General features: G+C 39.6%; 4 protein-coding genes across 7 annotated transcripts; 3 read left to right on the forward strand and 1 right to left on the reverse strand.

Moving 5' to 3' along the window:
• The first annotated feature begins 281 nt into the window (after positions 1-281).
• LOC126607141 (uncharacterized) lies at positions 282-3,449 on the forward strand. Of its 4 annotated transcripts, none has more exons than XR_007617504.1 (9): positions 282-572; positions 663-745; positions 846-929; positions 1,024-1,172; positions 1,284-1,357; positions 1,453-1,546; positions 1,750-1,832; positions 1,900-2,090; positions 2,601-3,449. XR_007617504.1 is itself a non-coding variant. In XM_050274607.1 (8 exons), exons 1-7 carry the CDS (start codon positions 332-334, stop codon positions 1,814-1,816), a joined length of 792 nt encoding a protein of 263 aa, XP_050130564.1. In that variant the 5' UTR covers positions 282-331; the 3' UTR covers positions 1,817-1,832; positions 2,601-3,449. The 4 variants fall into 4 exon arrangements, 2 of the variants coding, with proteins under 2 accessions (XP_050130564.1, XP_050130563.1); XR_007617505.1 differs by having other exon boundaries at positions 1,900-2,063; XM_050274607.1 differs by lacking the exon at positions 1,900-2,090.
• Positions 3,411-6,603, reverse strand: LOC126607127 (cullin-3A-like). Its single transcript, XM_050274577.1, has 2 exons — positions 6,055-6,603; positions 3,411-5,579 (listed from the first exon to the last, which is right to left on the reverse strand). Exons 1-2 carry the CDS (start codon positions 6,213-6,215, stop codon positions 3,542-3,544), a joined length of 2,199 nt encoding a protein of 732 aa, XP_050130534.1. The 5' UTR covers positions 6,216-6,603; the 3' UTR covers positions 3,411-3,541.
• Positions 6,604-11,504: 4,901 nt separating this feature from the next.
• On the forward strand, positions 11,505-13,759 carry LOC126606295 (uncharacterized). Its single transcript, XM_050273666.1, has 8 exons — positions 11,505-11,664; positions 11,801-11,922; positions 12,020-12,055; positions 12,156-12,293; positions 12,387-12,473; positions 12,582-12,629; positions 12,734-12,810; positions 13,434-13,759. Exons 2-8 carry the CDS (start codon positions 11,848-11,850, stop codon positions 13,579-13,581), a joined length of 609 nt encoding a protein of 202 aa, XP_050129623.1. The 5' UTR covers positions 11,505-11,664; positions 11,801-11,847; the 3' UTR covers positions 13,582-13,759.
• Positions 13,760-22,885: 9,126 nt separating this feature from the next.
• Positions 22,886-24,605, forward strand: LOC126609386 (transcription factor TCP15-like). The gene has a single exon (XM_050277320.1). The coding sequence runs from the start codon at positions 23,230-23,232 to the stop codon at positions 24,436-24,438; it is 1,209 nt and encodes a 402-aa protein (XP_050133277.1). The 5' UTR covers positions 22,886-23,229; the 3' UTR covers positions 24,439-24,605.
• The last annotated feature ends 449 nt before the right edge of the window (positions 24,606-25,054 follow it).

Consider the following 25,054-nt stretch of genomic DNA (forward strand, 5'->3'; position numbering starts at 1 on the left):
ATGGCGTTCTATGATTCATATAGCCGACCCCACTTAGTAGGAAAAGACTTTGTTGTTGTTGTTGTTGTATTGCGCTCGGTTCTGTGTCACGTTTTCTATTAAATCTAAAGTACTCTTAAGTCTTTTCATATAGTCTCTTCCAAAATCTTCTTAGATCTCCCTCTCCTCATTTGGCCCTGAAACCTTACCCCTTTATGTAGAAACTGCTTGATTCATTTGCCATGTAAAAAAAATGGCAAACGACGTCGTGCGGCTGACGATTGCTTTTATAATAAAAAGTTGTTCGTAAAACCCAACCGTTGCTTAATGCCACGGTCTCTAGAACGCTGCCATGGAAGGTTGCTTGATGAGATGGTCTCACGGCGGCGCTCTCCTGAAAGCCCTCAAACCTCTCCGTGTGAACGTCCCCAAATACTCCATTCGCTGCTCTTCCATGTCCGTCCACTCCGGCGGGGGAGGATCGGCTGTCAGCCGCAGGGCCTACGACGCATTGCTGTTAGACGCCGGAGGCACTCTGCTTCAGCTGAAAAAACCAGTCGAAGAAGTTTACGCTTCCATCGGAACCAAATACGGTATCGTATCCAATTCCCAGTCCTCAATCTCCCATCAAAATTTAAAAATTGGAACCGAATTCAAACAAACCATTTTCTAATTCTCCGCAGGTGTGACTGCAACTCCAGGTGAAATCAAGCAAGGTTTCAGAAGAGCTTTTTCTGCTACTTGGCCTCAGAAACTTCGTTACCAGGTTTCTTAAATTGGTTTAACTTCTGCAACTAATTGAATATTACTGTGGCTAATTGATTGTTTTGGGCATTAATGATGTTGTGATCAATCAATAATTGTAGGGAGATGGGAGGCCGTTTTGGAAACTTGTTGTGTCTGAAGCCACTGGTTGTGCTAATCTCGATTATTTCGAACAAGTTTATGAGGTAATTTCAATGATTATATACCAAAGCTTGAATCTTTGAAGAGAATTTTGAAATTAGTTTTGATTTCCGTGGTGGGTTTTTGTTGTTATTTCAGTACTATGCGAAAGGTGACTCATGGCGTCTTCCGGATGGAGCTTATGAAACAATGCTCCTTCTCAAAGATGCTGGAGTTAAGCTGGCTGTTGTATCGAATTTCGACTCCCGCTTGAGGAAGCTGCTTGAGGACCTTAATGTTTTGCATCTGTGAGCATCTGTTTTGTTGCTAATTTGTTGTATTCGTGGCGAAAGGGCGTTGGGTTTCTTCGTTTTCTTTTATATGAAGAAATGAAGGATTTCCTTTTCTTTTATTTGCAGGTTTGATGCTGTTATCATATCTTCAGAAGTTGGGTATGAAAAACCAGATGCAGGAATATTCAAAGCTGCTTTAGGTATGCATAAGAAGGTTATCGTTGAGATTGGGAATTTTTCTTGCAATTTAAAAGTCCACTTTGAAGCTATTCTCTAAGTTCTTCGATTGTTGCAGATCAAGTTCATGTGGATGCTGGCAAAGCAGTACATGTTGGTGATGATAAAATTGCGGATAAGGATGGCGCCAATGCCATTGGAATCGATTGCTTGTAAGAGTTCTTCTCAGTATAAATAGCATTTGTGCCATGTCTTGCCATGTCTTGTTCCCGTTTTGATCATGATATAAACATTCATATTGTGCTGCGTTTCATGATTCTTTTTGCAAAAGAGTATTACCGTTGTGATGTTTTATCCATGTCGCAGTAAGTTAATTACAGAGTTCGTAGGACTTACCTTTGATTTGAATAAACAGGTTATGGGGTCTAGATGTGAAGACATTCTCTGAAATTCAAAACCGCATTCTCATTTCAGAGTCATAGCTTCCAAAGAACCAAGGTACCACACTGTGTTTTGCCGATTGTAATTCAATCTGGTTCGATCCTTATTTGTTCCTCATTTTCAGGTATCGCACAGAGGTCGCACTTGGTGCGATGGCAAGTGCCTTCGCCCATGAGCGGTAGGTCTCGGGTTCGAGACTTGGGAGCAGCCTCTCCATAAAATGGGGGTAAGGTTAGCCGACATTCATCTCTCCCAGACCCTACTTAAAGCGGGAGCCTTGTGCACTGGGTACGACCTACGATGACCTAAATAGCGGTAAAACAAATTAGATGCTTCCAAAACATAATCACCGACATTTCTATTGTATTAGCTATTCACATCCCAGTTGGCTGTAAAACTTCATTGGATATTATTCAAATGATAAGATTTTGTTTTAAATTGAATTCACAATTTCAGTCCCATTGTTGTTGTGGGGAATTTTCTTACGTAAAGGACTCAAAGTTTTATCCTATATAATTTCAAGCGTTGCATTTGTTGTCTGTTTTTTAAGAAGCTGCAGATGCAGCTGCTGGTTACAGCAAGATGATGAGTTCGGACTTCAGATGTTAAGTCTTGGATTCGGGAGTGAAAAATATTAGACCATTGTCTCCGACTCCTCTCCACCTCAAAATTAGAAGGCTCTCTGTTTTATATCAGCTATTTTCTGAATCTTATATCTCGCTGCTGCTCTTCTATCCTGCCTGCAGCTCTATTAGCAGCACCAACAGATCCAGCATTCTAAAGACATCTTTATCTTATCCCTCACTCACTTATATCCCTTTGCAGGAACAATTCAATATGACGATTCCATCTGTTGTGACGACCTCTGGGCTGCATTTCTTGAAGCTCAAGTCAACCGTCCCGTGTCGAAAATTATGGACAAACCAGATGATCTTGGGATGCTAGAGCAAATGATTCCAGCTGATATTACATCCAGACAAGCAATGACAGGCCATCTTCTACTTGTCCAGGCCAACTTCCTTGAATGTGGTGGATTGGCAATCGGAGTCAGCATGTCACATGAGGCCGCCGATGTATGTATGGGCAGCACATTTATTAAAACCTGGGCTGCAACTGCCCTCGGCTTGGCCAGTAGTACTAGTAATGGTGATCATCATCGAGTGCTGCTTCCTCCAGATCCCGATTTTGGTGCCGTGGCTTCTTTCTACCCAACACTAGATTTCCTACACAGGTTGTGGAAGTCGCTATGGACAATTGTACTTCAACAAGGAGGTTTTTGTTTGATGGCTCAAAGATTGCCACTCTCAAGTCCAAAGCTGCCAGGGCCACGGTGCCAAACCCAACCCGTGTTGAAGTAGTGTGGTAGTAGTGTCGACGCTCATTTGGACATGCGCTATGGAAGCATCAAGATCAAACTCGGGTTATGTAAGCCCCTCGACATGGTGTTAGCCGGTGAACTTGTGACGGAGTCCCCTTCTATTGAATGATCCGTTGAATAACTGGAAGGAAATTTTCTTGCTAATGTTGTTGCCTCCGCCGGTAATTATGTTAATGTAATCCCACTTTTGGGTTAATTGAAGTAATGATGTCATTGGTGGAACGGAAAATGTCATCCGATCAGCTCAACAGCGAATGTTTCAAGTGGAAAAGAAATGGATATTCATTGAAAATCAATGGAGCTTACAGAGATCAGAACAACATTACAATCACCTGGCCGAGGTACAATTTCCAGTTGTAAATGCTAAGACAACAAATAAACGATTTCGTTAGGCAAGATACCGATACAATTTTCTGTCTACATTGTCGCGTTCCAAAAACTCCCGCTCGATAAGGGACTCAATCCGCTTCTTAATCTCCGTTGGGTTGGCCAGGAATCGAGATTGCAACTGCTTTGTGACCTCGGATATTACGTTGTTATGATCCAGAGTCCTCCTGGATTTCATGATTCTCACTATCGCAGCTTCGATCTGGGGCTTCCTGTCCTCCTCCACTCTCTGACGAGTCTCTTGTTTTTCGGGTTCTGATTCCTTCTGCGCAACCACCGTGCCTATCTTCACCTTATACAACTTACTTGTGAACTTGTCGTTAACAAAGAAAGCATCGTCCTCGCCAATGTCTTTACTCATAGGCTCTTTCCGTAGAACATTCTTTCCCTTCACACAAGCCATGGATTGCAGACATCTCTTCAAATCTAAGGCGGGAATCTCCGCGGCCTGCTCAATCTCCTTATAGTTCAGTCGATCAGCATTATTAAACAGCATTAGGACACACATTTGGTAAGTGGAGACGTTCAACTCATGCCTCTGGCCTTTCCCGAAGGTAGCCTTTATATCTGCTGTGCCCATGTTTGTCTGCCAGGACAATCTCCGGCCTGTATGTGTCCCGAGGTAATACGAACGGAACTTCTCGCAGAGTTCCGACATTTCTAACGGAAGGTTGCATGTCACATTAGGTTGAGTGGGCCAGGACCCTGTCGTCAGAACCTGGACGGTCAATGTAGGGCCATCCTCTAGCTCGGAATGACTTGCATAAAACCCTTGCATTGTATCCTGGGAGGTTTTCATATCTGTAAACATGCCCTCTAATTTTGAAGTAAACTGGTATCCGCATTCGGTCTTGAGCTTAACTATCAAACTTCTCTCTGCATCGTCGGAGACAGTTTTACCAGACAAAAGCCGCTTTGCCAAATGCTGTTTATAGTACTTCTCGAATACGTCTTTCTCCTGCAAGTAACGGAACAACATCATCACCTTGTCGAGAATAATTTCTACATCCTCCTCACTGACCCCCTTCAAACTTTTGCGGAGTTTGTCATCAACAAACAGCGAAATGAACTCAGGCGAACGATTGTTGAGATTAATGAAGTACTCGAAAGAGGAATTCAAAGCATTTAGGAATGTCTTGTCATTGTTAAAAGACAGTCTAATAATGCTGTCATACTTATCTTTCTCATCCAAGAGCCTCTGGACAAACTCCACTGGATCCTTCAACCTTTCTGGATCGGTAACCAGCTGTTTACCAGTTTCCCTGATGTGAGAAGTCATCACTTCTCGTATTGTTGGGAGACCGTTGGCAACCCGACGGAACAAGTTGTACATTCTTCCAAGGTCTTCATACTTATCATCAAGAAGCATGTTCACCAAACCTGAATTCTCCATGTGGACTAATCTCAGCATGTGGTTTGCAATCATCTCCTTCTCCACCACATTTGTTATCTTGGCTTCACTCTTGGCATCCAAGTAATGTGTCACCCTTTCCAGTTCCTCATTCAGGCGCCTCTCAGCCTGCTGCAGATAATCCCCACAATCGCAGCACTCGATAAATTTTTGAGACTCGCCCTTGTAAAATTCAGCTGAAACCTCAAGAAAATGATTCTCAAAGTCATCCCGGTAAACTGAAGGACCTAAATCCATAAGCATCTTAATTATATTCCTCATCAAACCCCGGTTGATAACATTACCGGTTCGTTCTCTGAGCACTAGTTCAAGAAGTGTGTTAAGAAGCCTCATCTGAATCTTGCTAGAGCGGACAGTATTGTCTCTCCAAAGGTTGAGCCCAAGCTCGTGAACTGGGGTTTTCTGAGTGCTCGGAATGTAAGTCCTGTCCATGTACATCAGAATGTCTCGAATCATCTGCAACGCCTTGTTGTGTTCAGTCCATTTCTTATTCATTTCTTCAAGAAACATTCCACCCTGAGCAGATTCAATCGATTTAGATATCTCTTTGAGATGAGAAGTCATGGTTGCAACCAGTCCCGAGTAAAGCTTCTCGCCAAATTTGTGGAGCACCATATTGTAGGCATTTCTGAATCCATAAAACAACATAGTTTAGCAACATGAATATCAATTCTCGTTTTCCTAATAAGAAGCAAAATCACATAAAATCCTAAAGCACTTCTTCTCAATTGCATATCAATTCGCATTTAGGCGTGTTTGGACTGCTTCAGCAGGTGAAAGTGCTTCTCCAGAAAGCACTTAAATTTGATAAGTTTTTTGACGTTATTGTAATAAAAGCACTTGTAGCATAACTGTTTATTTAAACAAGTGCTTTCTACAGCAAGGTTATTCTCATTTCATTCAAACATATTTTTAGCTCTTCCTTCACAAATACTCAATCTATGCCTGGATCGAAAGCATCGAAACGAAAACGATGAAAGTGAATTTAGCAAATTTAAATCAACAAAAATCAATAAAATCTAATTCTCCAAACAAATCAAAGCAATTCAAAAAAGCAAACACAAATACATGAAATTAAGAGGAGCGTGAGGGAGCGAGCGAACCTGTAAAGCTCTTCGAAGCTGAGGCCACTGGCATTGTGATTGTAAATCTCGCGGATTGCGTGCTCCAGAACCTTCCACGTCTTGTCTGCGTACTTCGGATCCACAACCACCCTGTGCTTGAACGCCTCTATCTGAAAATTCCTCTTCTTCTGGTTACTCATCGGATTCTATTTCCGATATCCTAAACGCAACGCCTCAAACACCGATTTCGGTATCGCCGCCACAAACGGAGGAGCTCTGCGTCTTCTTTTGCTTCGACGGAAGCCGAGGGAGCGAGGAGACCGGCGGTGATTGGAGGCTTTGATTTGATTTGCCGCGTGACAGTGGCGTTGAAAATACTTGAAATAATATTCAATTGATTGGCGGATTTAAAAGTTTATAAAGATTATTGATAAATTAAATTAATTAACAATAATTAAAGAATTGAAGGGTTGGAGAGAAGGAGAAGCAAAAGCAAGCAGGAGTGCCTTGTGTGGGAGGCCATTTGATTTTGCTTTTGGTTTTGGTTTTCGTTTCGTTCGGTACGTTTCTCGTTACGACGAAACGTTTCGCCGTTGCGTTCGTTGGTGGGTTTTTTTCTGCACGTTTCGTTTTGGTCTAATATTTTCGGCGCGTCTATGAAACTGAAAGCCTAGGCTTCTTCGGCCTCCTGCCTTTAAGTTGGGCCTGTGCCCGTTGAAAATAAATAGTTTTGGGCCTCCTGCCACCTGTCTCCAATTTTGGGCCTCGTTATTGGGTCTAAGCCCACTGAAAATTAGCAGTTAAATATATGAGTAAATTGTAGCAATACTCCCTTATCTTTAACTCAATTAGAGCAATGGTTCATCAACTAAAAATCAATTATCATTGATCTCTCAACTCATCAAAACGTACAGTTATGATCCTTCAACTAAAAATCAATTACTATTGGTCCTTCAACTTTAATCCAATTTGAGAAATAGTAACTTTAACTCAATTGGAGCAATTCTGACGAAGTTGACGAAATCAGTTGAGGAATCAATGGTAATGAATTTTTAGTTGAGGATTATTACTCTACAACAACAACAACAACAACAAAGCATTTTCCCACTAAGTGGGGTCGGCTATATGAATCCTAGAACGCCATTGCGCTCGGTTTTGTGTCATGTCCTCCGTTAAATCCAAGTACTCTAAGTCTTTTCTTAGAGTCTCTTCCAAAGTTTTCCTAGGTCTTCCTCTACCCCTTCGGCCCTAAACCTCTGTCCCGTAGTCACATCTTCGAACCGGAGCGTCAGTAGGCCTTCTTTGCACATGTCCAAATCACTGGAACCGATTTTCTCTCATCTTTCCTTCAATTTCGGCTACTCCTACTTTACCTCGGATATCCTTATTCTCAATCTTATCCTTTCTTGTGTGCCCACACATCCCACGAAGCATCCTCATCTCCGCTACACCCATTTTGTGTACGTGTTGATGCTTCACCGCCCAACATTCTGTGCCATACAACATCGCTGGCCTTATTGTCGTCCTATAAAATTTTCCCTTGAGCTTCAGTGGCCTACGACGGTCACACAACACGTCGGATGCACTCTTACACTTCATCCATCCAGCTTGTATTCTATGGTTGAGATCTCCATCTAATTCTCCGTTCTCTTGCAAGATAGATCCTAGGTAGCGAAAACGGTCGTTTTTTGTGATCTTCGCTAGATTGCTCCGATCATTAGTGTGAATAAGTATATAAATGGATAGAGATAGGAAAACAAACATAAGATGTACGTGGTTCACCCAGATTGGCTACGTCCACGAAATAGATGAGTTCTCATTAATTGTGAAGGGTTTACACAAGTACATAGGTTCAAGCTCTCCTTTAGTGAGTACAAGTGAATGATTTAGTACAAATGACATTAGAAAATATTGTGGGATAATGATCTCGTAATCACGAAACTTCTAAGTATCGGAGTGTGGTATCGTCTTGACTTGCCTTATATGTCTCATAGGTAGATGTGGCATCTTCTCTGGAAGTACTCTTCCTCCATCCAGGGGTGGTATCTTTAACTGGTGGAGATGCACAAGGTAATGTATCAATTTCACTTGAAGCTTACTTGTAGTTTCAGGCTTGGTCAAGTGCGATACAAACCATGTAGTAGGAGTCTCCCAAGTCGTCGAGCTAGGAGATCTGCTGAAAGAGGTGACAGACAAGGTAAGCAATCAGAGCTCCGGCTGATTGTTCACATTCTCCCTATCTTGCAGGCAGCATGAAGGATAAAGAGAAGAAAAATGAGAAGAGATAATATGGGATATTTTTGCTTTTGAAGAAGTAACTTTCCACAGGCTTATTCTTGAACTGAGCTGGAGGGTTTTCTGGTTTCCTTCAGAATATAAGGCCGACTGAAGAATTTGAGGGTCAAAACAAGTCCATCAAATCTAGAGTACGTTCGACCCTGCTGATATGGGATACTTTTGCTTTTGACAGAGTAGTGGATGTATCTGCACGTGTGCTGTTACGCTTGTCTCCACATGCTTCCTTGTATCCTTCTCACTTGCCCTATCTGTTCCTCAGGCAGATGCGGTATCTTCCCTGGAAGCATAAGATGTTGAAGATGAGTACTCGAGAGCAATGCCATGTAAGTAATCAGGTAAGGGGTTCCAGGCAGTCAGTTCCTGGTTAGAAGCTTGATTCCAAGTGCTGACTGATTATTCTCTTTCTCCTTGTCTTGCAGGTAAGAACAAAGCCAAATGAAAAGATAGGGAAAAAGCATGATATGGGATACTCTTGCTTTTAACCCTGATGATATGAGATATTCTTGCTCTAGTATAGCTTGTTTGCAGAGGTATTATCGGGGGGAAAGAAACCTGAATATTTCGAAAGGCTTCGTTGGGAGTGCCCTCTCAGATATGAGGAAGGGTTGAGCATTTTTGCAGGTCTGCCAGTCCGTTGGGGATGGAGGTCGACATATATAGGAGTCTCCCTAACAACAAGTAGTAATGCTATTCCTTTACCCTACTTGGTCATAGCACGGTAGTGATAGCTGCCAGCTTCACATGTTTTAACTCTGTCAGAGCACTTTGAAAAAATGGTCTGTGGTATCTGGAAAGCTGATGTTGCTTGTGAAGATTACAGACAAGCTTTATCCAAGGAGATCCGGCTCTTGAAGTTGGGGAAGTGGTGCCTCTTCGGTTTTCGAACAAGCAATCCTATCGGGGATCTGGCTCTCGAGATTCGGAGAACGATGTCTCTTCGATTTTTGAGAAAGCAATCATGCTGGGGGTCTGGCTCTCGAGATTCGGAGAGCGGTGTCTCTTCGATTTTTGAGAAAGTAATCATGTTGGGAGTCTGGCTCTCGAGATTCGGAGGGCGGTGCTTCTTCGATTTTGGAGCAAACAATCTTGTTAGGAGTGTTTTCTCGAATGTGAGTAAAGGTTGGGTATGTTTGCTAGTCTACCTTGCCACGAAGCACAGAGGTTGACACACAGGGACTTTCCAATTATCCCGATGATACTGTTCCTTTACCCTCTCTTCGATTTTTGAGAAAGTAGTCATGTTGGGAGTCTGACTCTCGAGATTCGGAGGACGGTGCCTCTTAGATTTTGGAACAAGCAATCTTGTTGGGAGTGTTTTCTCGAATGTGAGTAAAGGTTGGGCATGTTTGCTAGTCTACCTTGCCACGAAGCACAAAGGTTGACACACATGGACTTTCCAATTATCCAGCAGTGGTACTGTTCCTTTACCATTGTCGGTAATAATATGGTAGCTAGACCTTCAAAATTTATGTGTCTAAACTTTGTTAGTGTTGTTTCTTTGCTATTCTTTTACCCTTCTTGGTCAGAGCGATGTAGTGGTAGCTGCAAGCTTCACGTGTCTTAACTTTGGCAAAGTTATCTATGGTACCCATGAGCTACTGTTGCGTGTGGGAAGTGGGTGATTGAACAGTAAGATTCATGTGCTTTCTACTTCACCAGAAGTCTTCGACAGCATGCCCATAATTTCCGCAAAGCTGAGTGTGCGTGTGACAGGTGCTGACAAGGCTGGAAAAGTAGGTGCCTCTTCGATTTCTAAGATCGGCCATAGTGGTCTCTGAGCAGCCAAGTTTTTGAGAAAGCAAGCGCCTCTTCGATTTCTGAGATCGGCCTTCGTGGTCTTTGAGCAGCCCAGCTTTTGAGAAAGCAAACACCTCTTCGATTTCTGAGATCGACCCTCGTGGTCTCTGAACAGCCCAACTTTTGAGAAAGCAAACGCCTCTTCGATTTCTGAGCAGGCGCCTCTTCGATTTCTGAAGCTCCGTCGAGTGCAGATTTTTATAGGGGCTGGCATTAAGTTCCAAAGCACACTTGAATCTCCACCAGTAGAAGCTCCATTTTTGCACTTCTAAGATCTTGATTTGTCCCACCTCTTCTCTCTTGAAAACCTTTGAAAATGTCTGGCCCATCCGATCGTCGTTTTGACTTAAACCTTGTTGAAGAGGCAGCCCCGCCTTCTCCAGATAACATATGGCGCCCATCCTTCGTCTCCCCTACTGGTCCTCTTACCGTTGGGGATTCCGTGATGAAGAATGATATGACCGCTGCGGTGGTGGCCAGGAACCTTCTCACTCCCAAAGATAACAGACTACTTTCCAAATTGTCTGATGAGTTAGCTGTTAAGGATTCTCTGGCTCTCAGTGTTCAGTGTGCAGGTTCTGTGTCTAATATGGCCCAACGCCTATTTGCTCGAACCCACCAAGTTGAATCATTGGCGGCTGAAGTGATGAGTCTCAAACAGGAGATTAGAGGGCTCAAGCATAAGAATAAACAGTTGCACCGGCTCGCACATGACTATGCTACAAACATGAAGAGGAAGCTTGACCAGATGAAGGAATCTGATGGTCAGGTTTTACTTGATCATCAGAGATTTGTGGGTTTGTTCCAAAGGCATTTATTGCCTTCGTCTTCTGGGGCTGTACCGCGTAATGAAGCTCCAAATGATCAACCTCTGATGCCTCCTCCTTCTAGGGTTCTGTCCAGTACTGAGGTTCCGAATGATCCCCCTCCGATGCATTCTCTTTCTGGGGCTCTACCGACTGCTGAGACTTCTCCTAAGCAACCTTTGTGAATGCTCCCTCTTGTTTGTTTATTTTGACTCATGTATATGTACATATTTATAACTTATCGGGGATATCAATAAATAAGCTTTCCTTCGTTTCAACGTATTGTGTTAAATACACCAAAGCCTTCTTCGCTAAGTTCTTTGAATTTTCTTTTGTTGAAGCTTGTATGTTGAAGCTTTGTGAGTGGAGCATGGAGGTTGAGGTAGTGTTCTCTTAATTTCGCGAGTGAGGAAAACTTCTCGGTTGGAGACTTGGAAAATCCAAGTCACTGAGTGGGATCGGCTATATGAATCTTAGAACGTCATTGTATTCGGTCCTGTGTCATGTCCTTCGTTAGATCCAAGTACTCTAAATTGATTAAAATTGAGAGCGTATAGGTATAATTTAAATTTACTCTAAATATAACTCTCCTTCTTCTTCTTCCTAGTTTCGGGCGTGCGTGAGAACTAAGTCGTCGTGAAGTTCAAGCAACTGTACTCTATAAATACACACGAAAATCAGCAGACAGCAGAATTCGAACTTTCAGAAGCTTCCACAGAAAGAAAGCAGAAGCTTCTGCTTCTCAGAGGTACGAGATTCCACGATTCCTTCCAAAACTTCTAATCGCTCACTTTGAATTCTGTGCTTTCTGTTCTTTTCGTTCTGTTTCCAGTTTTATTTTCTCGAATTAATTTCAGAGATTACTCTGTTTTCCGATTCTCAAGTAACAAAACGACGCCGCTTGCCTCCGTGTTTCCCATCGCCGAACGAAATGTCCCAAGATATCTACTCCGAGCGCCCCTTGTTCGGCGGCGCCATCACTAGCACCTTCCCTCTCAGATTCGAGGTCAGTTTTTGTATATATTTTAATTATTTTTGTGTTTGTTTTTGTAATTTTATTCCAAAATTTGCATCTTTTTTCTTGCTTTCTGTCAAATTTGTAGGATGTGAGCAACATTCGGCAAGTTCCCGATCACCAGGTTCGCTAATATTGCTAATTGGTTTGACCACTTTTCAAATTTAGCTTCTTTTATTTAATTTCATGTTTTTTATTTTAATTTTTTTGGTGGGTTTTTGAAGGAGGCTTTTGTGGACCCTGCCCGGGACGAAAGCTTGATCTTTGAGCTTTTGGAATTGAAGCATGAAGTCGGCGACAATGGAAGCGCCAACTGGTTTCTTCAGGACCTTGCCACTGAGCAAGATGCTGACAGGAGCATGGTAAAACCCTAAACCCTGAACCGTAAACCTTTGCAGCTAATTGATCCGTTTTGCAGTTGTGTTTTAACGTTTTATTTTCGCAATTGCCGTCAGGTGATCGAGCAGTCTGGCGTAATTGAGGCCCCCAGATTGTGTTATAGAAACACACCTGCTGTTGTTACGACTGCTGTTGGCCAAATGGTATGTGCAGTTTGAATTTCGTGTTATTCGTGGCTTGCTGGTTTTCACTTTTGATTCTTGCCATTCGTTTTGGGTCATATATTTCTTGTTTTCCGTTCTTGAATGTAGGCAATTTCGAAAGGGCGGCAAGGAAGGGAAGCGCAAAATATTGTGAGGGTATGTTTGTTTTGTTGTATGGTGTTCTAAACTGTTTCAGGGTGCTACTCCTGATTCACTTCGGCAAGTATGCTAACTGGGGTTTATTGCTTGGAATCGTGCAGGTCTATGTAGCAAATTTGCGCCTTAAGGAAGTTAATACAGATGTGCTGATTACTGCATATGAGCCCGTTCATATAAAGTAAGTTGCCGCAAAAATTCTATGTGGATGCAATAGGAACTTATCTCTTGTAAACAAGATAGTCATGAATTATGTGATCAAAGATCTTGACTTCCTGATCGGGCCATACGAAGTAGGATGTGGTGTATGCCTTCTTACACCGTTACACGTAATTTGCAATATCCTTTCATCGGCTGCCTGATTTCTTAAACATTAGGCAACTAAAAAGAGAATAATTAGCACTACAGGATGACTAGGAGGGTCCTAAACTTAGCTTATGTCGCAATACATCCCGCTTTGTTAATCCCTTAAACACCTTAAGAAATACAGGTCCCTCCCCATGAGTCTCCTCTGTGTTTTCTTTTAAGGTAGTAGTAGTTCTAGCACTACCTTAGGAGTGCGGGGATCTATCTAAGGGGTACGGACCCCTCCATTAATATCAGTGCACGGTTTCTCTCCTTTTATCTTACCTTATCATATAAGATGGTAAAAAAGAATACGGTTGCTGCAGAAAGGATTTAAATCCACTGTGGTTGAGTTCATTCGGTTCAGAAAGAGTATACATGCATGCTAATGTTGTCTAATGTGCATGATAAACTTTTGCATTATATGACATTGATGTGATTATGTTGTTTTGGTTGCAGTCCTTTGAGCGAAACTGCAAACACTGTGGGGGCTGGTTTTGCTGTTCCTGCAGTACAATCCGGGCATATGCCAGTGGCCGAGGTCTCTAAACTCGCCGTCTCTAGCTTCAGAGTCAATGACTGGAATCTTTTTGGTTCTGTTGCCTGAGATGTATTGTGTGTTCATATCAGCAGTAATTTACTTTTTAAAGATAAGGTGAAACTCTAAGCTACGAAAAGCTGGGTTTTTTTGGAAGAGGCATGGGTTCTGTAGTTTGTTATCTTTGCCCTTTTCGACTTCTATGAATTCTAGTTTTCTCCCGATCCACAAAAAGTTCAGACGCAAATTCTTCTCGTGCAGTTTATTTGCGTTAGTGAGTTAAATTGTTAAATGTTAAGGGGAAGAGAAATCGCTGATGTTCGAATTTGCACCAGAGTGTCCAGAGTGTGCAGACTATAACTTGAGAGACTCGCTCAAGTTCAAATTAGAAAAGTACGGATGGCTTGCAAAATTGATGTTGGGCTGGGCTTGGCATCTTATTTGCACAAACTATAGCTTTTAGATCGTTCATATTTGCAAACAAACGCCTCATTTTTGTGTGTGGAATTATTTTTTGTTTTTGTTTTTAAATGGGAAGGAAAGAGAGAGAAAAAAAATACGTGTAATTGAATAGAGAAGTTTTCCTTTTTATTTTTTTGATTAGAGGATGCTAGGATCACTTTTGGGTATGACTTTCCAAAAGAAAACTAAAATTTATTTTGTGTGAATTTATTTGACTGTTCATGATTTTGTTTTGTGTAAATTACTAAATTGTCTTTTCATCCGCTTTTAGTTTACAAAGAAGACTTTTTTAATATGTAGTTTCGATTATTGATGGATACTTTGATCATGTAAAGTCAATAAATTTGTCAACAAAATTAATATGAATATATAATTAATTACTCGACAATTCAACAAAGTTGATATGAATACATAGTTAGCTGTTATGACAATTCAAGATTGATACATCAATGATTATAACATATTTTTCATACTGTTGATAAGATCAATACTTTAATTACATAATTATTGATACGGTGCTCGCAATTATCTACATATGATTGCGCAGTCGGTTGTGTGATCCAAATTTTTCTCAAGAGTCAAGATAAGAGAAAAACCCAAGTACTGTGATTTTCACATTGGCAAATGAGAAATGCTAAGGAGAGTCTCCATAAATTCTCTGCTATCTCAATGTTTAATAATAATTCTCGTACTAACATTATAAAATATTGTACCAAAAATATAAGGTGATAGATAACAAATTATACCAAATCAATCACGTGGCAGGCGACTGGTTTGAATTATGAACTGAGTGGGGCCCAAGAACACGTACAATATGGCTGTATTTTGTTTTCGTACTTTAGAGATGATGACTAATTTGTTGAAATTATTGGTTGTCAAATTGCCCAATTCACATCACATCATTGCAAAAACTTAGAATCTAGATACGATAAGTATGACAATGATATAATAAAATATGACGATTTATTATCTTAAGTTTTGCATTACATTGTGTGAATAATCAAGAAGTGAACTACATTCATGCGAGGCATCGGCGTGGGTTTGTCATGTCTGTCGTTTTTGTGATAAATTTATCATTGAACTCTTGATTCTTGTGGTTTTGTGTGGTGGTCATATGATTTAAAATTATTTACGTTCTATATGAATTATCTCCATATCAAAATATTAATCATTGAAAATAATGTACTCATCTGACAGCTCTTGAACTTAATTGTTCTTACTAATAAAACATCTTATCGTTAGCTTCGTCCAATTGTTTTTTGAAGCAATTAATAAACGAAGCTCATTTCCCACCAGCCACAGATGAAAGAAAGGGGGATGTGTGTCAAATTTACAAATTTTGGTCGGTAGCTTTAGCTTGGTGAGTTAGTATTACAGTCTAGTGTCATTTACATTTTTCTTCACCTGTAAATGAAAATTTTTATGTTTAATTCTCGCTAAAGATGAATTTGAACCATTTTTTTGCTAGCTCATTATAAGACTAAGTCTACCTTTAATGTAGATAACATCGTTTATTCACAAAACACATTCAACGTAGATATGATTTGGAGAAAAACTTATCGAGGAAAGTCAAACTTTACAACTGAGATCTGACCAAAAAAAAAATCACTACGACTTTTTGGATAAAACTTTACACCTACTCAGCCAAAAAGTATTCCCCACCTTCTGAACGAGCATGTTGCTAATTAGATACAATACGATGTTGGATACATTAGCAGTGGACTATTGGCCTATCATTCATCGGTCGATGTAGTCAAGGGAGATGATCACGTGTATTGCACAAGTACATCGCAGTAGTGGCATGCCAATAACTTAAGAACATTTGAAAAAATAACACAAATACTTTTGTATTATATGTAAAGGACGCCACTGCTTGTGCCACACAAGTCTCTCTTGAGAATGACATTCTATTGACTGAGCTGGACTATGGAGGCCCACTCCTACTAACTATTCCATCCGTGCAACTGACTGTTGTAATTGTGCCTATTTCTCTTTCGGTAAGTTTGTAATGTCAATGTGTGTGCTTTTACGACTGAATTAATGTGAATTAGTAGCATATATAATCACAGTGTTAATGCTTAAGGGTTTAATTCTCAACATTAATACATAGATTATATCTTGGCGCGTACAAAGACATCAATTTCCAAAACAAGAGTAAGAGTAATTAAATGTTGTTTCGGTAATATGTTCTGCAAGATGCTAATTTTGTAGCAAATGTGATTCCAAACTAAGGTCATCGAGGATTTGCACGCATTTACGTAATATTTTTTTCCACTTATAACTAGCTGACGAGTTCGATACTGGGACATATTTCAAATTATAATGTGAAACGCCCAAAGGCTAGAAGAATATGGAATATATGAGTTTAATGGGCATGTAAATAAACAATTATTGGACCCATACCTCAGTCGTGCACGGATATACTTTTACCGACATAGGCGTAGCTGTGGATCGTGACATGGTTTCTTTAGTTTTAGCATGGTCAATCCTTAATTTCTCATGACGGAGACGGTTTTATTTATTATTTATTGCACCATGCAAGCAAACATATCAACACTTCCCATGTATCCCATGTTCAACAGGCAAAATCTATAGTCATATACAAACTCTAATTATATGGGCTTTTTCCTTTAAATAATAAGAGAAAGAGAGAAATTGAACCTGAAATCATGAGTACAAAGATGAGTATTCTAACTCGATCGAGATATCATTCTTGCCCAAGAAAGATTGATTGAATTATCAAAAGTTTGGAGCGTGAAGTTCAATTAGATCAATCTCTTAATTGGCTCCGAACAACTGAAAAAAAAAATCATTTAACTATAAATAACTCAGTTCAAATGTAAGATACATATTCAGAAGGTTTGGCAGATAGAGTAATCTAAGTTGAAATCATAAGTACATAGGTGAGTATTCTTAAACTCTTACTGAGTAGGAATTGTTTGCATGGTTGCTTGTTTTGGACGAACCATGTTTACCCCCAACCCTGATTACTTTTTGCCTTTGAATTGGACACCGCAGCAACCACTGCTTTGACAAAGGAGACAATATTGTCTATGAAACCGCAAATTCTACTGATCTATTGCTTTTCACTAGCAAAAGTTCAATTACACACTAGCCTCTTTTGTCAAAGCATCCTATGCGATTTTCAAACTTGCTTATTTTAAGTTGACTTGACTTGTATATGAAATTATGTATAGGCATGTCAACATACTTTTAAGTCGACGTAAGTGTAAGACTCATAACTCATGAGCATGAACGGTCAAGATCCATGTGCATGCACGACATAGTCTACCATGGCAGATAGTATGTAGTACGTAAAGAAAATTGAACGGTGAAGAGTTGAAGCAGCTGTCCTCTTCTGTTGACAAAGACCATAAATTATGAAAGCAGTACTAAGATGGAAAGGATATCAGACGGAGGAGACCCGTCACAGCTAGCTACCAAAATTAGGTAAGGTCACCGCAAGCAATAGGTCTGGAATGACCCACAAATATGCGCCGATGCATTGCTTTTTGTGCATAGTACGGAAAAGTGCTTATTGGATTCTTCAAGTTGGTTAAGCTGCTTAAAATAGTACTCTCATGATTAATTATATGATCCCAATAGCCTGTCATTCAGTACTCCATTCTTTCCCTTCATTTTATTTTGGATTAATATTGTGCATGCACAACTGTCATTCCCTATCTTTCTGGCTGGTATTCTTCTAATCATAGAAACGAATTTATCTATGCATGCTATGTAGGTCATTGTTTAAATATATTTTTTATATCACTTTACATACGGACATGTCATATCTACACCCGTAGCGGACTCAGGAAATCTTATCTACACCAAAGGCGGACTCAAGAAATCTTATTTTGAGAAGAGAGGGGGGGCAAGAAATCTTATTTTGAGAGGGGGGAGGATGGAAAAAAAATTTGGACGGTATAGCATGGAAATTGTCATTTTATTGAACCTTGGTAGGCCTCAGGTCATTTGCCAAGTCATATTACATGCATGTCAACAGATACCAAATCACCTTCCAAACAAGCACATCGACTGATATCAATAGCTTTTAAGCGAGTATGCCGACATGTGCCAACATATGCCCAATGAGCCTATCAAAAGATACTCATAGCAAAGCAACAAAGGCATGAGGCTAGCAACTACCTTGCACAGTGCCCATAAAAGCAATTCATCGACCAGTTGGAGGGAAGCTTTCAAGCCCATCTCAGATTTTCAAGGGCAACACCCAGTTCTTCCATAGAGAATTTTTGAGTTTGGGGGCGGGTTAGCTGACCCGCCTTGTCCAAAGTGAATCTGCCTCTTATCTACACCATTCTACATACGAATCACTTTGGGTGTATACACATGATATGTTTTCTCAAACTAAATAGAAATCTGCATCTGAAACTTCTTCTGATATTAAATGACAATAGATTAAAAGCCCGTTAGTGTATTATACAATTTGTGAGAATCAATTGTCTAATTAATGATTAACAGTTTTTCATTAACAAATGGCTCATGCGTAAACAATTGATGGTACCTAGCATGCCCATTTGGACAACACAAAAGGCCATACACTTGAATTTTTTTTTTTAACACCAAAGTCTTTCTTTTTTACCAAGAATTTGAGTACCATGCGATAATTAAATCCACGGTGCTTACAAATATGTTTGGATATGAATTGACTTATGATTTTTGAAAAAAGAGGGACTGGCTTCACCTAAATAGGACGAAAATGATTTATTTATAGCTCGGCCAACCACCAGCATTCCGACAAATTTGTTTATATGATTAAGTCTTATTAGCTAACCAATGTGGAGGGTAAGCCATCTTCGTCACCGGCAAGAATATGATAGCCAGGTAGCAAGGCACGTGATTTCTTAGGCAATCATCATCAAGTATTAATCCCTTCAACGGTGTGGCTTCAATGTTGTGATGTTGGAGAGATAGAACCCACGACACCACATGAGGGCCATATTTTTTTAGCATAATGGCCCTTTTTCTGAAAGTATTAATTCCTACGGTTTTTTTCAATTACCACTACCAGAAAATAGAGCTTGTTCTACAAAATTTTGTCCGACAAACAAAATTTCGTCGTTTATCCAACATATTTTTATTGGTAAGTTAAAAATGGTCAACGTTTATGATTTACTCAAAACCTTTACACGACGGAACGCAATTGCAGGGCAAGTCATAATTCGTCAGGTAACATCTTGGCGTGAAGAGGGAAAAAATGGTGCGCAATATCAAACAGTTTGCCCAACGAATATATAGTATTTATCAGCTAGTTAGGCTTTGCTCGATAATAGTATTTGTTGGCTAAGTCTATTGTCAGTGGTCAAAATCTCATAGTGACGTGTAATAAATATCCACCAACACAACATTTGCTTGACATTTTTCTTGTCATACCTGACGGAGTGGTCCGTTGAGCAAACCCTTATTCATCAACTATAAGTATGTGCCTTCCTCTTCCTCTTTCTCCCCTTCTTCTCTCCTTCAATACGCCCTTTTCAAACTACTTAAACCCTACCCTTTCACCACTTTGCACAAAGTCCCCAAGTACCTCATGAAAGACAGCAGCAGCAAAGGCATAGTTGTGGTGGCCTGAGTCCAAAACTAGAAGATGACGGTGCTTAGACCCGCACAACTAGTTAGGGGAAGGAGGTGCATGGAGGTCTAGGGAGTAGTATTGGTGGTAGAAATCAGAGCACTACGTACGAGAACAACTATAAGTTTTCTAATGATAATATTAGAACTAGTAGTTTGAAAGGATATGGAGAGGATACCACCGGCATGGGTTCCAAAGCTCTAAGCTCTATGACTGAGCCTTTTTCACGACATATGTGCAAAAGCAATTTATTAAAAATGCAAAAAACTTGAATTTATTCGCACGTATTAAACCGTATTTGACAAATATAAGAATTACATCTAAAATTTATACTTCCACGAAAATAAGTCCAATTTCTTATATATATTGCGAGCCGAGGCCAAGACTAGCCCTAATTTTCACCTTCTTTCTATTTTTATGTAAAGAGATTGACAGTGTTATATTTGTCACAACCATTTTGATGTTTAATTTTCTTTTTTTTTACAATGATGTTTGCTTTTACCCTGAAGTTGCATGTGGTAAGAGAAAAAAAATATACTTGAGATAAATCCATTTTATAACACGTGATGTGTGAGGGTTATATTCAAATTTTCTCGTGCTTTGTATCATAAAGAAAATAAATTAATATAATGGAATATATAATTGATTAGTTAACTAAGTTGGGTGCAGAAAAGTAAATAGTTTGGAATACTAAGGACATGATTCTTAACCTCCATGAAAGAATTGCAAAATTGAAGAACATAGAGAAGCTTAGAGAAAAAGAAAGAAGTATATATTTATGATGATCTCAAAACAGTTATTACAACCCAATCTTATCTAATTAATACAAGGAAATAATATTCTATATAGTCGGTTCAACATACAATGGCTTATATCCTAAGCTACTGCTGATGTGGCAATTTTAATGACCTGGCATATATTCAATACACCTGGCATATATGCATCTCATTATAGTATTAGTATTCAAGTTTAGTTTAGCACAAGTTAATCAAACGTTGATCGATTGATAGCTTAATTCAATTAATCGTAATTATCGAATACCAACTTCTGTTAATTCCATTTATATGTAAGGTTTATTTAGTTTCTACGTACATATGTATGATTACTCTCTGGTAGCTAGGTTTGTTGGTTGTTGAAATGTAATTGTTCCTGCCTCCTATTTCTCTTCTTTTTTCTTTTTGTTCCCTTTTAAGTTACACTAATTGACTGTTAGGTCTGTTCAGCACATCGGTTGAGATCTACAATGTTCTAAAGTTCAATCATTAAAAATAAAAATTGAGACCAAAGACTAATCTACTCCACGAACACGATGATATTAATTTATGTGCTAGGCTCTAATATTCATCAAAAGTTAAGTAGCCTCGATATACATACATATATATATATATATATATATATTCTGAGATATAATATGTCATTTTTATACTTTTTTTTCAAAAAAAAAAAAAAATTTATTACAAATAGCTTGTAGCTCAATTAGTTTAGAGTATTCGCTCTTCCATTTGAATATCCGTGTTCGAATTCTCCTCCCCTTTCTCTTATATTTTTATCTTTATTCTGCTAATAATAACTGTTACTTGGCAGCGATGCAAAACCATATAGATGCCTTATGTTCCTTGGAAACTTTATAGAAAAAGCAAATTTTAGAATTTGAACTTTCAAAATCATAGTTCTTGAGTGATGAGGACCACATATCTTGCACAATATTGTGGCTCACATGTCTTGGATACAGGACACACAAAAATGTAGGGTCTTAGCCAAAATATCTGTTACAATTTTTTTTTTCTAAATCAAATATCTCTGATTTTTCAATATAGTTTAGAGCTTTAGGTCCAGAGGCGGTTTACAGGCAAAACGAAGGCACGCGTCTTAAGTCTCACCTTAAATTAACTAAGTCTCATATTTATTCATACTCTTATTTTACATATCCTTTAAAATTTCCTAATACTTTGAAATCTAATGTAATGAGTTGTAAATTCATATTGTTGGGGAGATAGTTGGTAGAATGTTGGATTGAAAAGTTTTCCAATTTCAATGGCTTATTAAAAAAAATATTAATTTCTTATTGCATTTTCTTCTTAGATCTCAAGTTGCATTATTGAGACTATTATGTTTAGATAATATATGTAAGAATCATGAGCATCTGCATTTAGTCGTTTGAAATAAAGTTAATTGATTATTCATTATCCCATTCATTAACAGTTTGACACAGTCACCGTTTTTTTTACAACTCGTATATTAATTAATCCTTTATGTATGTTTGATAAATGTAACATTTCGAACTTTAATGCAAGCTTTACTAGGGTAAATTATTATCCATGAAGATCCTTGAGGAGGTAGCAGAAAATGGTGGGAAGTGGGAACCCTAATTCCAAAGGTAAAGGGCAAAGGTGCAAAGGCAAAACTGCAATGATTACATGAATGCGATTGGAGCCACTTGATAATCTTTTTCCTTTTTCATATATAAAAATGATAGAAAATTACCAATCAGTCCCTGTTAGGGTTTTTGACTTGGAAGAGTGGGTCCCCACCTGCGGCCACCACTGTCTTAATGGATTGAATGAAAAAGAGCTCCGCACGTGGAGTCTGAATCAAGGAACAGTCCAACCACCATAAAAACGACACTGCTCATCAAATTTTAATTTTTTTGGTAGTAAAAAATATCAAACGAATAAAAATGAGAAACGTCCAAACCAAAGTAACAACAAACCCTCGTCCTCCTAATGAATGAAAGCAATAATTTCAATGGCCAAAACCCTTGTTTTTTTTTTAAAAAGAGCGGTAATATTTCAAGAATTACAACCAAGTTCATGCATATATAGAACATGATCAATAAATAAACAGTATTTTATCATATAATTGTAAGGAAGAGCGAACAAACATGATCTGTGAGCTTCACGCAATCAATAAGATCATATAAATATCTTTTTATCACAACATAAATATTTCCTTAAAGATAATTTTTTGTTTGATATAGATAACTCTGGATTAAATGAGTAGTCATTTTGGTGTCTTAGTGGACTAATCTATTTTTTTACAAAGATAACATATGAATGATTAACTTAAATATAGACGGTTCAAATTCTTAAAAAAAATTACGGAGTTGTTGGATTATTTGATAAATCCTTCAATATAATTAGGGTTGTTAGATTATTAAAATATTTTCTTTTGGCCAATCCTTAATATAACGAATCCAAATGAAAAGCTGAAATAATCTGGTAATTTAAAAAAAACAACTTAAAACAAAGAGAAAAATTTGAGCTTTTTATTATGTGTATATATTTTAGCTTTTTATTATGGATCATAGGCCGACCGTATAATTCCCACTCATTATTTTTGTTGCTTAAAGCTTGCCTGGCCTCTTCCCTCGAGTCTTGACCCTTATCCTTTCTTTTCTGTTATCTTCTCTCTCTGTCACAAAAGAGAGAGAGAAACAACTCAACAACTGCTGAGCTGCCACTTTCCCCTTTCTGCAAAGAATTTCATGCTCCACAGTCCACCACACGAGCGAGACCCACTAGGCCAGGCCAGGCCACCACAAATTGATAGAAATTGAGCTGCTGGGTCAGCTCTCTACAGTTGTTCGTACCAGGAGAAACCAAGGAAATTTTTTTTTTAAAAAATTAAAAAATTGTGAGTGAGTGAACGATCGTCCCCCCCATATGATCATGGAAGCAGATAATGGGATCCGCTGCAGGCCCAATTTTCCACTACAATTCATCGACAAAACCAACCAAGTCGATGACGATCCAGAACCAGCTGCTGCATGCTCTACTGTCGCCGACCCCGGCTCAGACCTCAACCGAACCGGTTCGTCTATCCAAGAACAACAACCCAGTAACAAGAAGCCTCCTGCGAAGAGGACATCCACCAAAGATAGACACACCAAAGTGGACGGGAGGGGCCGCCGCATCCGCATGCCTGCCACGTGCGCAGCTAGGGTTTTCCAGCTCACGCGGGAGCTAGGGCACAAGTCCGACGGCGAGACCATCGAGTGGCTCCTCCAGCAGGCCGAACCTTCTGTCATCGCCGCCACTGGAACCGGCACCATTCCCGCCAACTTCACCTCCCTTAACATCTCGCTCAGGAGCTCCGGGTCCAGCATGTCGGCGCCGTCGCACTACATGAGGACTAACGCAAGTAATTATTACTTCAACTCCAACAACTTCGGAGCAGCTGCCTCCACCTCGCAGTTGGTTACGGAGGAGAACGCGCAGCGCGGAAGGATTTTATTTCCCGGTGCAGGGTTAATGTCGTCTGAGAATTCTCCTCCGTCGTCGATGTTGTGGAATTTCAATCATTCTGGCAATAATAATGTGAGTAATAATGCAATGTTGGAAGCCAAGCAAGAGTTAGGTGATCATCATCAGGCTGTTACTCTCGATGAGGCTAGTAGCATGGCAAGAAAGCGGATTCGGCCGGAGCAAGATTTGTTATCGGCTAGTACGGGCCCGATTCCGGCTAGTCAAAATACAACTCCGGCGACGTTTTGGATGGTGGCAAATAATAACCCTAGTAGTAGCCAAGGGAGTATTCATCACGAGCACACTAATTCCATTAATCCCATGTGGACAATTCCGACAATTGGCAACGCCGGCAATATGTATAGGGGGCCAGTGGCTGGAGGCAGCCACGGCCTACATTTTATGAATTTCGCTTCTCCAATGGCTATATTGCCTGGCCAACAATTGGGGTTGGGATCAAGTACAACGAGTCATGGCGCCGCTGACAGCCACTTGGGTGTGCTGGCGGCGCTCAACGCATATCGGCCTATTCTAGGCGGGGTAGCCATGGAGTCTACTGCGAACGGGCAGCATCATCCGCACCATGGAGCGGACGAGGGACATGATCGTAATACCAATGCTAGGTAGCCTCTACTAATTAATCCTAGCTAGGTTAAGTATTACAACAAGAGTACTACGGTTTTTGGTGCTTTTTCTTTCTGGAATAATTAATTACTAGTGTCTTAATTAAGTACATATATGTCCATTTTACAGCGATGGCGCAAGTAATTTGATTGCTTTGAATTTGAGTTTAATGTTGAATATTTTGTGTGAGCCAGCTAGTAATTAAGAAGATTTTATTAGGGTTTTGATCACGTTTATACTATGAGTGGACGACAGTTGTGTTTTAATTACAAAAACATATATATAGCATGCTTTCGAGTGTGATTGAACTGTGATCAATATATGACTTCTCTTCATGCTTAAGTTGCTAATTAATAACTGTTAATTCATAATATATTGCTATAACATATTTGCCACAGATCGAGTTTAGGAAAGCCTACATGCATGCATTTTTGTCGTTATTAATGAATTAAGGCTCATTTGTTTGTTATCTTGTATCAACATATATAAACTCGATCAAAATCTGTTTCTGTAGAACCATTTGCTTCCCCAACTGAAAGGTTTGCATGTTTGATTATGACTGGCTAGACATATGTATTTAATGATGTCCCATGATCACGAACTAGAGTTTTTTTAACAT

This window comes from Malus sylvestris, chromosome 16 (genome assembly GCF_916048215.2).
Source record: "Malus sylvestris chromosome 16, drMalSylv7.2, whole genome shotgun sequence".
NCBI classification, from domain to species: Eukaryota; Viridiplantae; Streptophyta; class Magnoliopsida; order Rosales; family Rosaceae; genus Malus; species Malus sylvestris.

What these genes read in the sequence shown, in the direction of transcription:
- LOC126607127 (XM_050274577.1), bottom strand. Translation starts at nt 6,215, where the DNA reads ATGAGTAACCAGAAGAAGAGGAATTTTCAGATAGAGGCGTTCAAGCAC. An exon ending in AGCTTCGAAGAGCTTTACAG is followed by an intron (nt 5,580 to 6,054) that starts GTTCGCTCGCTC and finishes TTATGGATTCAG; the next exon opens with AAATGCCTACAATATGGTGC.
- LOC126606295 (XM_050273666.1), top strand. Translation starts at nt 11,848, where the DNA reads ATGTCCCAAGATATCTACTCCGAGCGCCCCTTGTTCGGCGGCGCCATC. An exon ending in AAGATGCTGACAGGAGCATG is followed by an intron (nt 12,294 to 12,386) that starts GTAAAACCCTAA and finishes AATTGCCGTCAG; the next exon opens with GTGATCGAGCAGTCTGGCGT. An exon ending in CGACTGCTGTTGGCCAAATG is followed by an intron (nt 12,474 to 12,581) that starts GTATGTGCAGTT and finishes TCTTGAATGTAG; the next exon opens with GCAATTTCGAAAGGGCGGCA.
- LOC126609386 (XM_050277320.1), top strand. Translation starts at nt 23,230, where the DNA reads ATGATCATGGAAGCAGATAATGGGATCCGCTGCAGGCCCAATTTTCCA.
- LOC126607141 (XM_050274607.1), top strand. Translation starts at nt 332, where the DNA reads ATGGAAGGTTGCTTGATGAGATGGTCTCACGGCGGCGCTCTCCTGAAA. An exon ending in GACCTTAATGTTTTGCATCT is followed by an intron (nt 1,173 to 1,283) that starts GTGAGCATCTGT and finishes TTTTATTTGCAG; the next exon opens with GTTTGATGCTGTTATCATAT. An exon ending in GCCATTGGAATCGATTGCTT is followed by an intron (nt 1,547 to 1,749) that starts GTAAGAGTTCTT and finishes TTGAATAAACAG; the next exon opens with GTTATGGGGTCTAGATGTGA.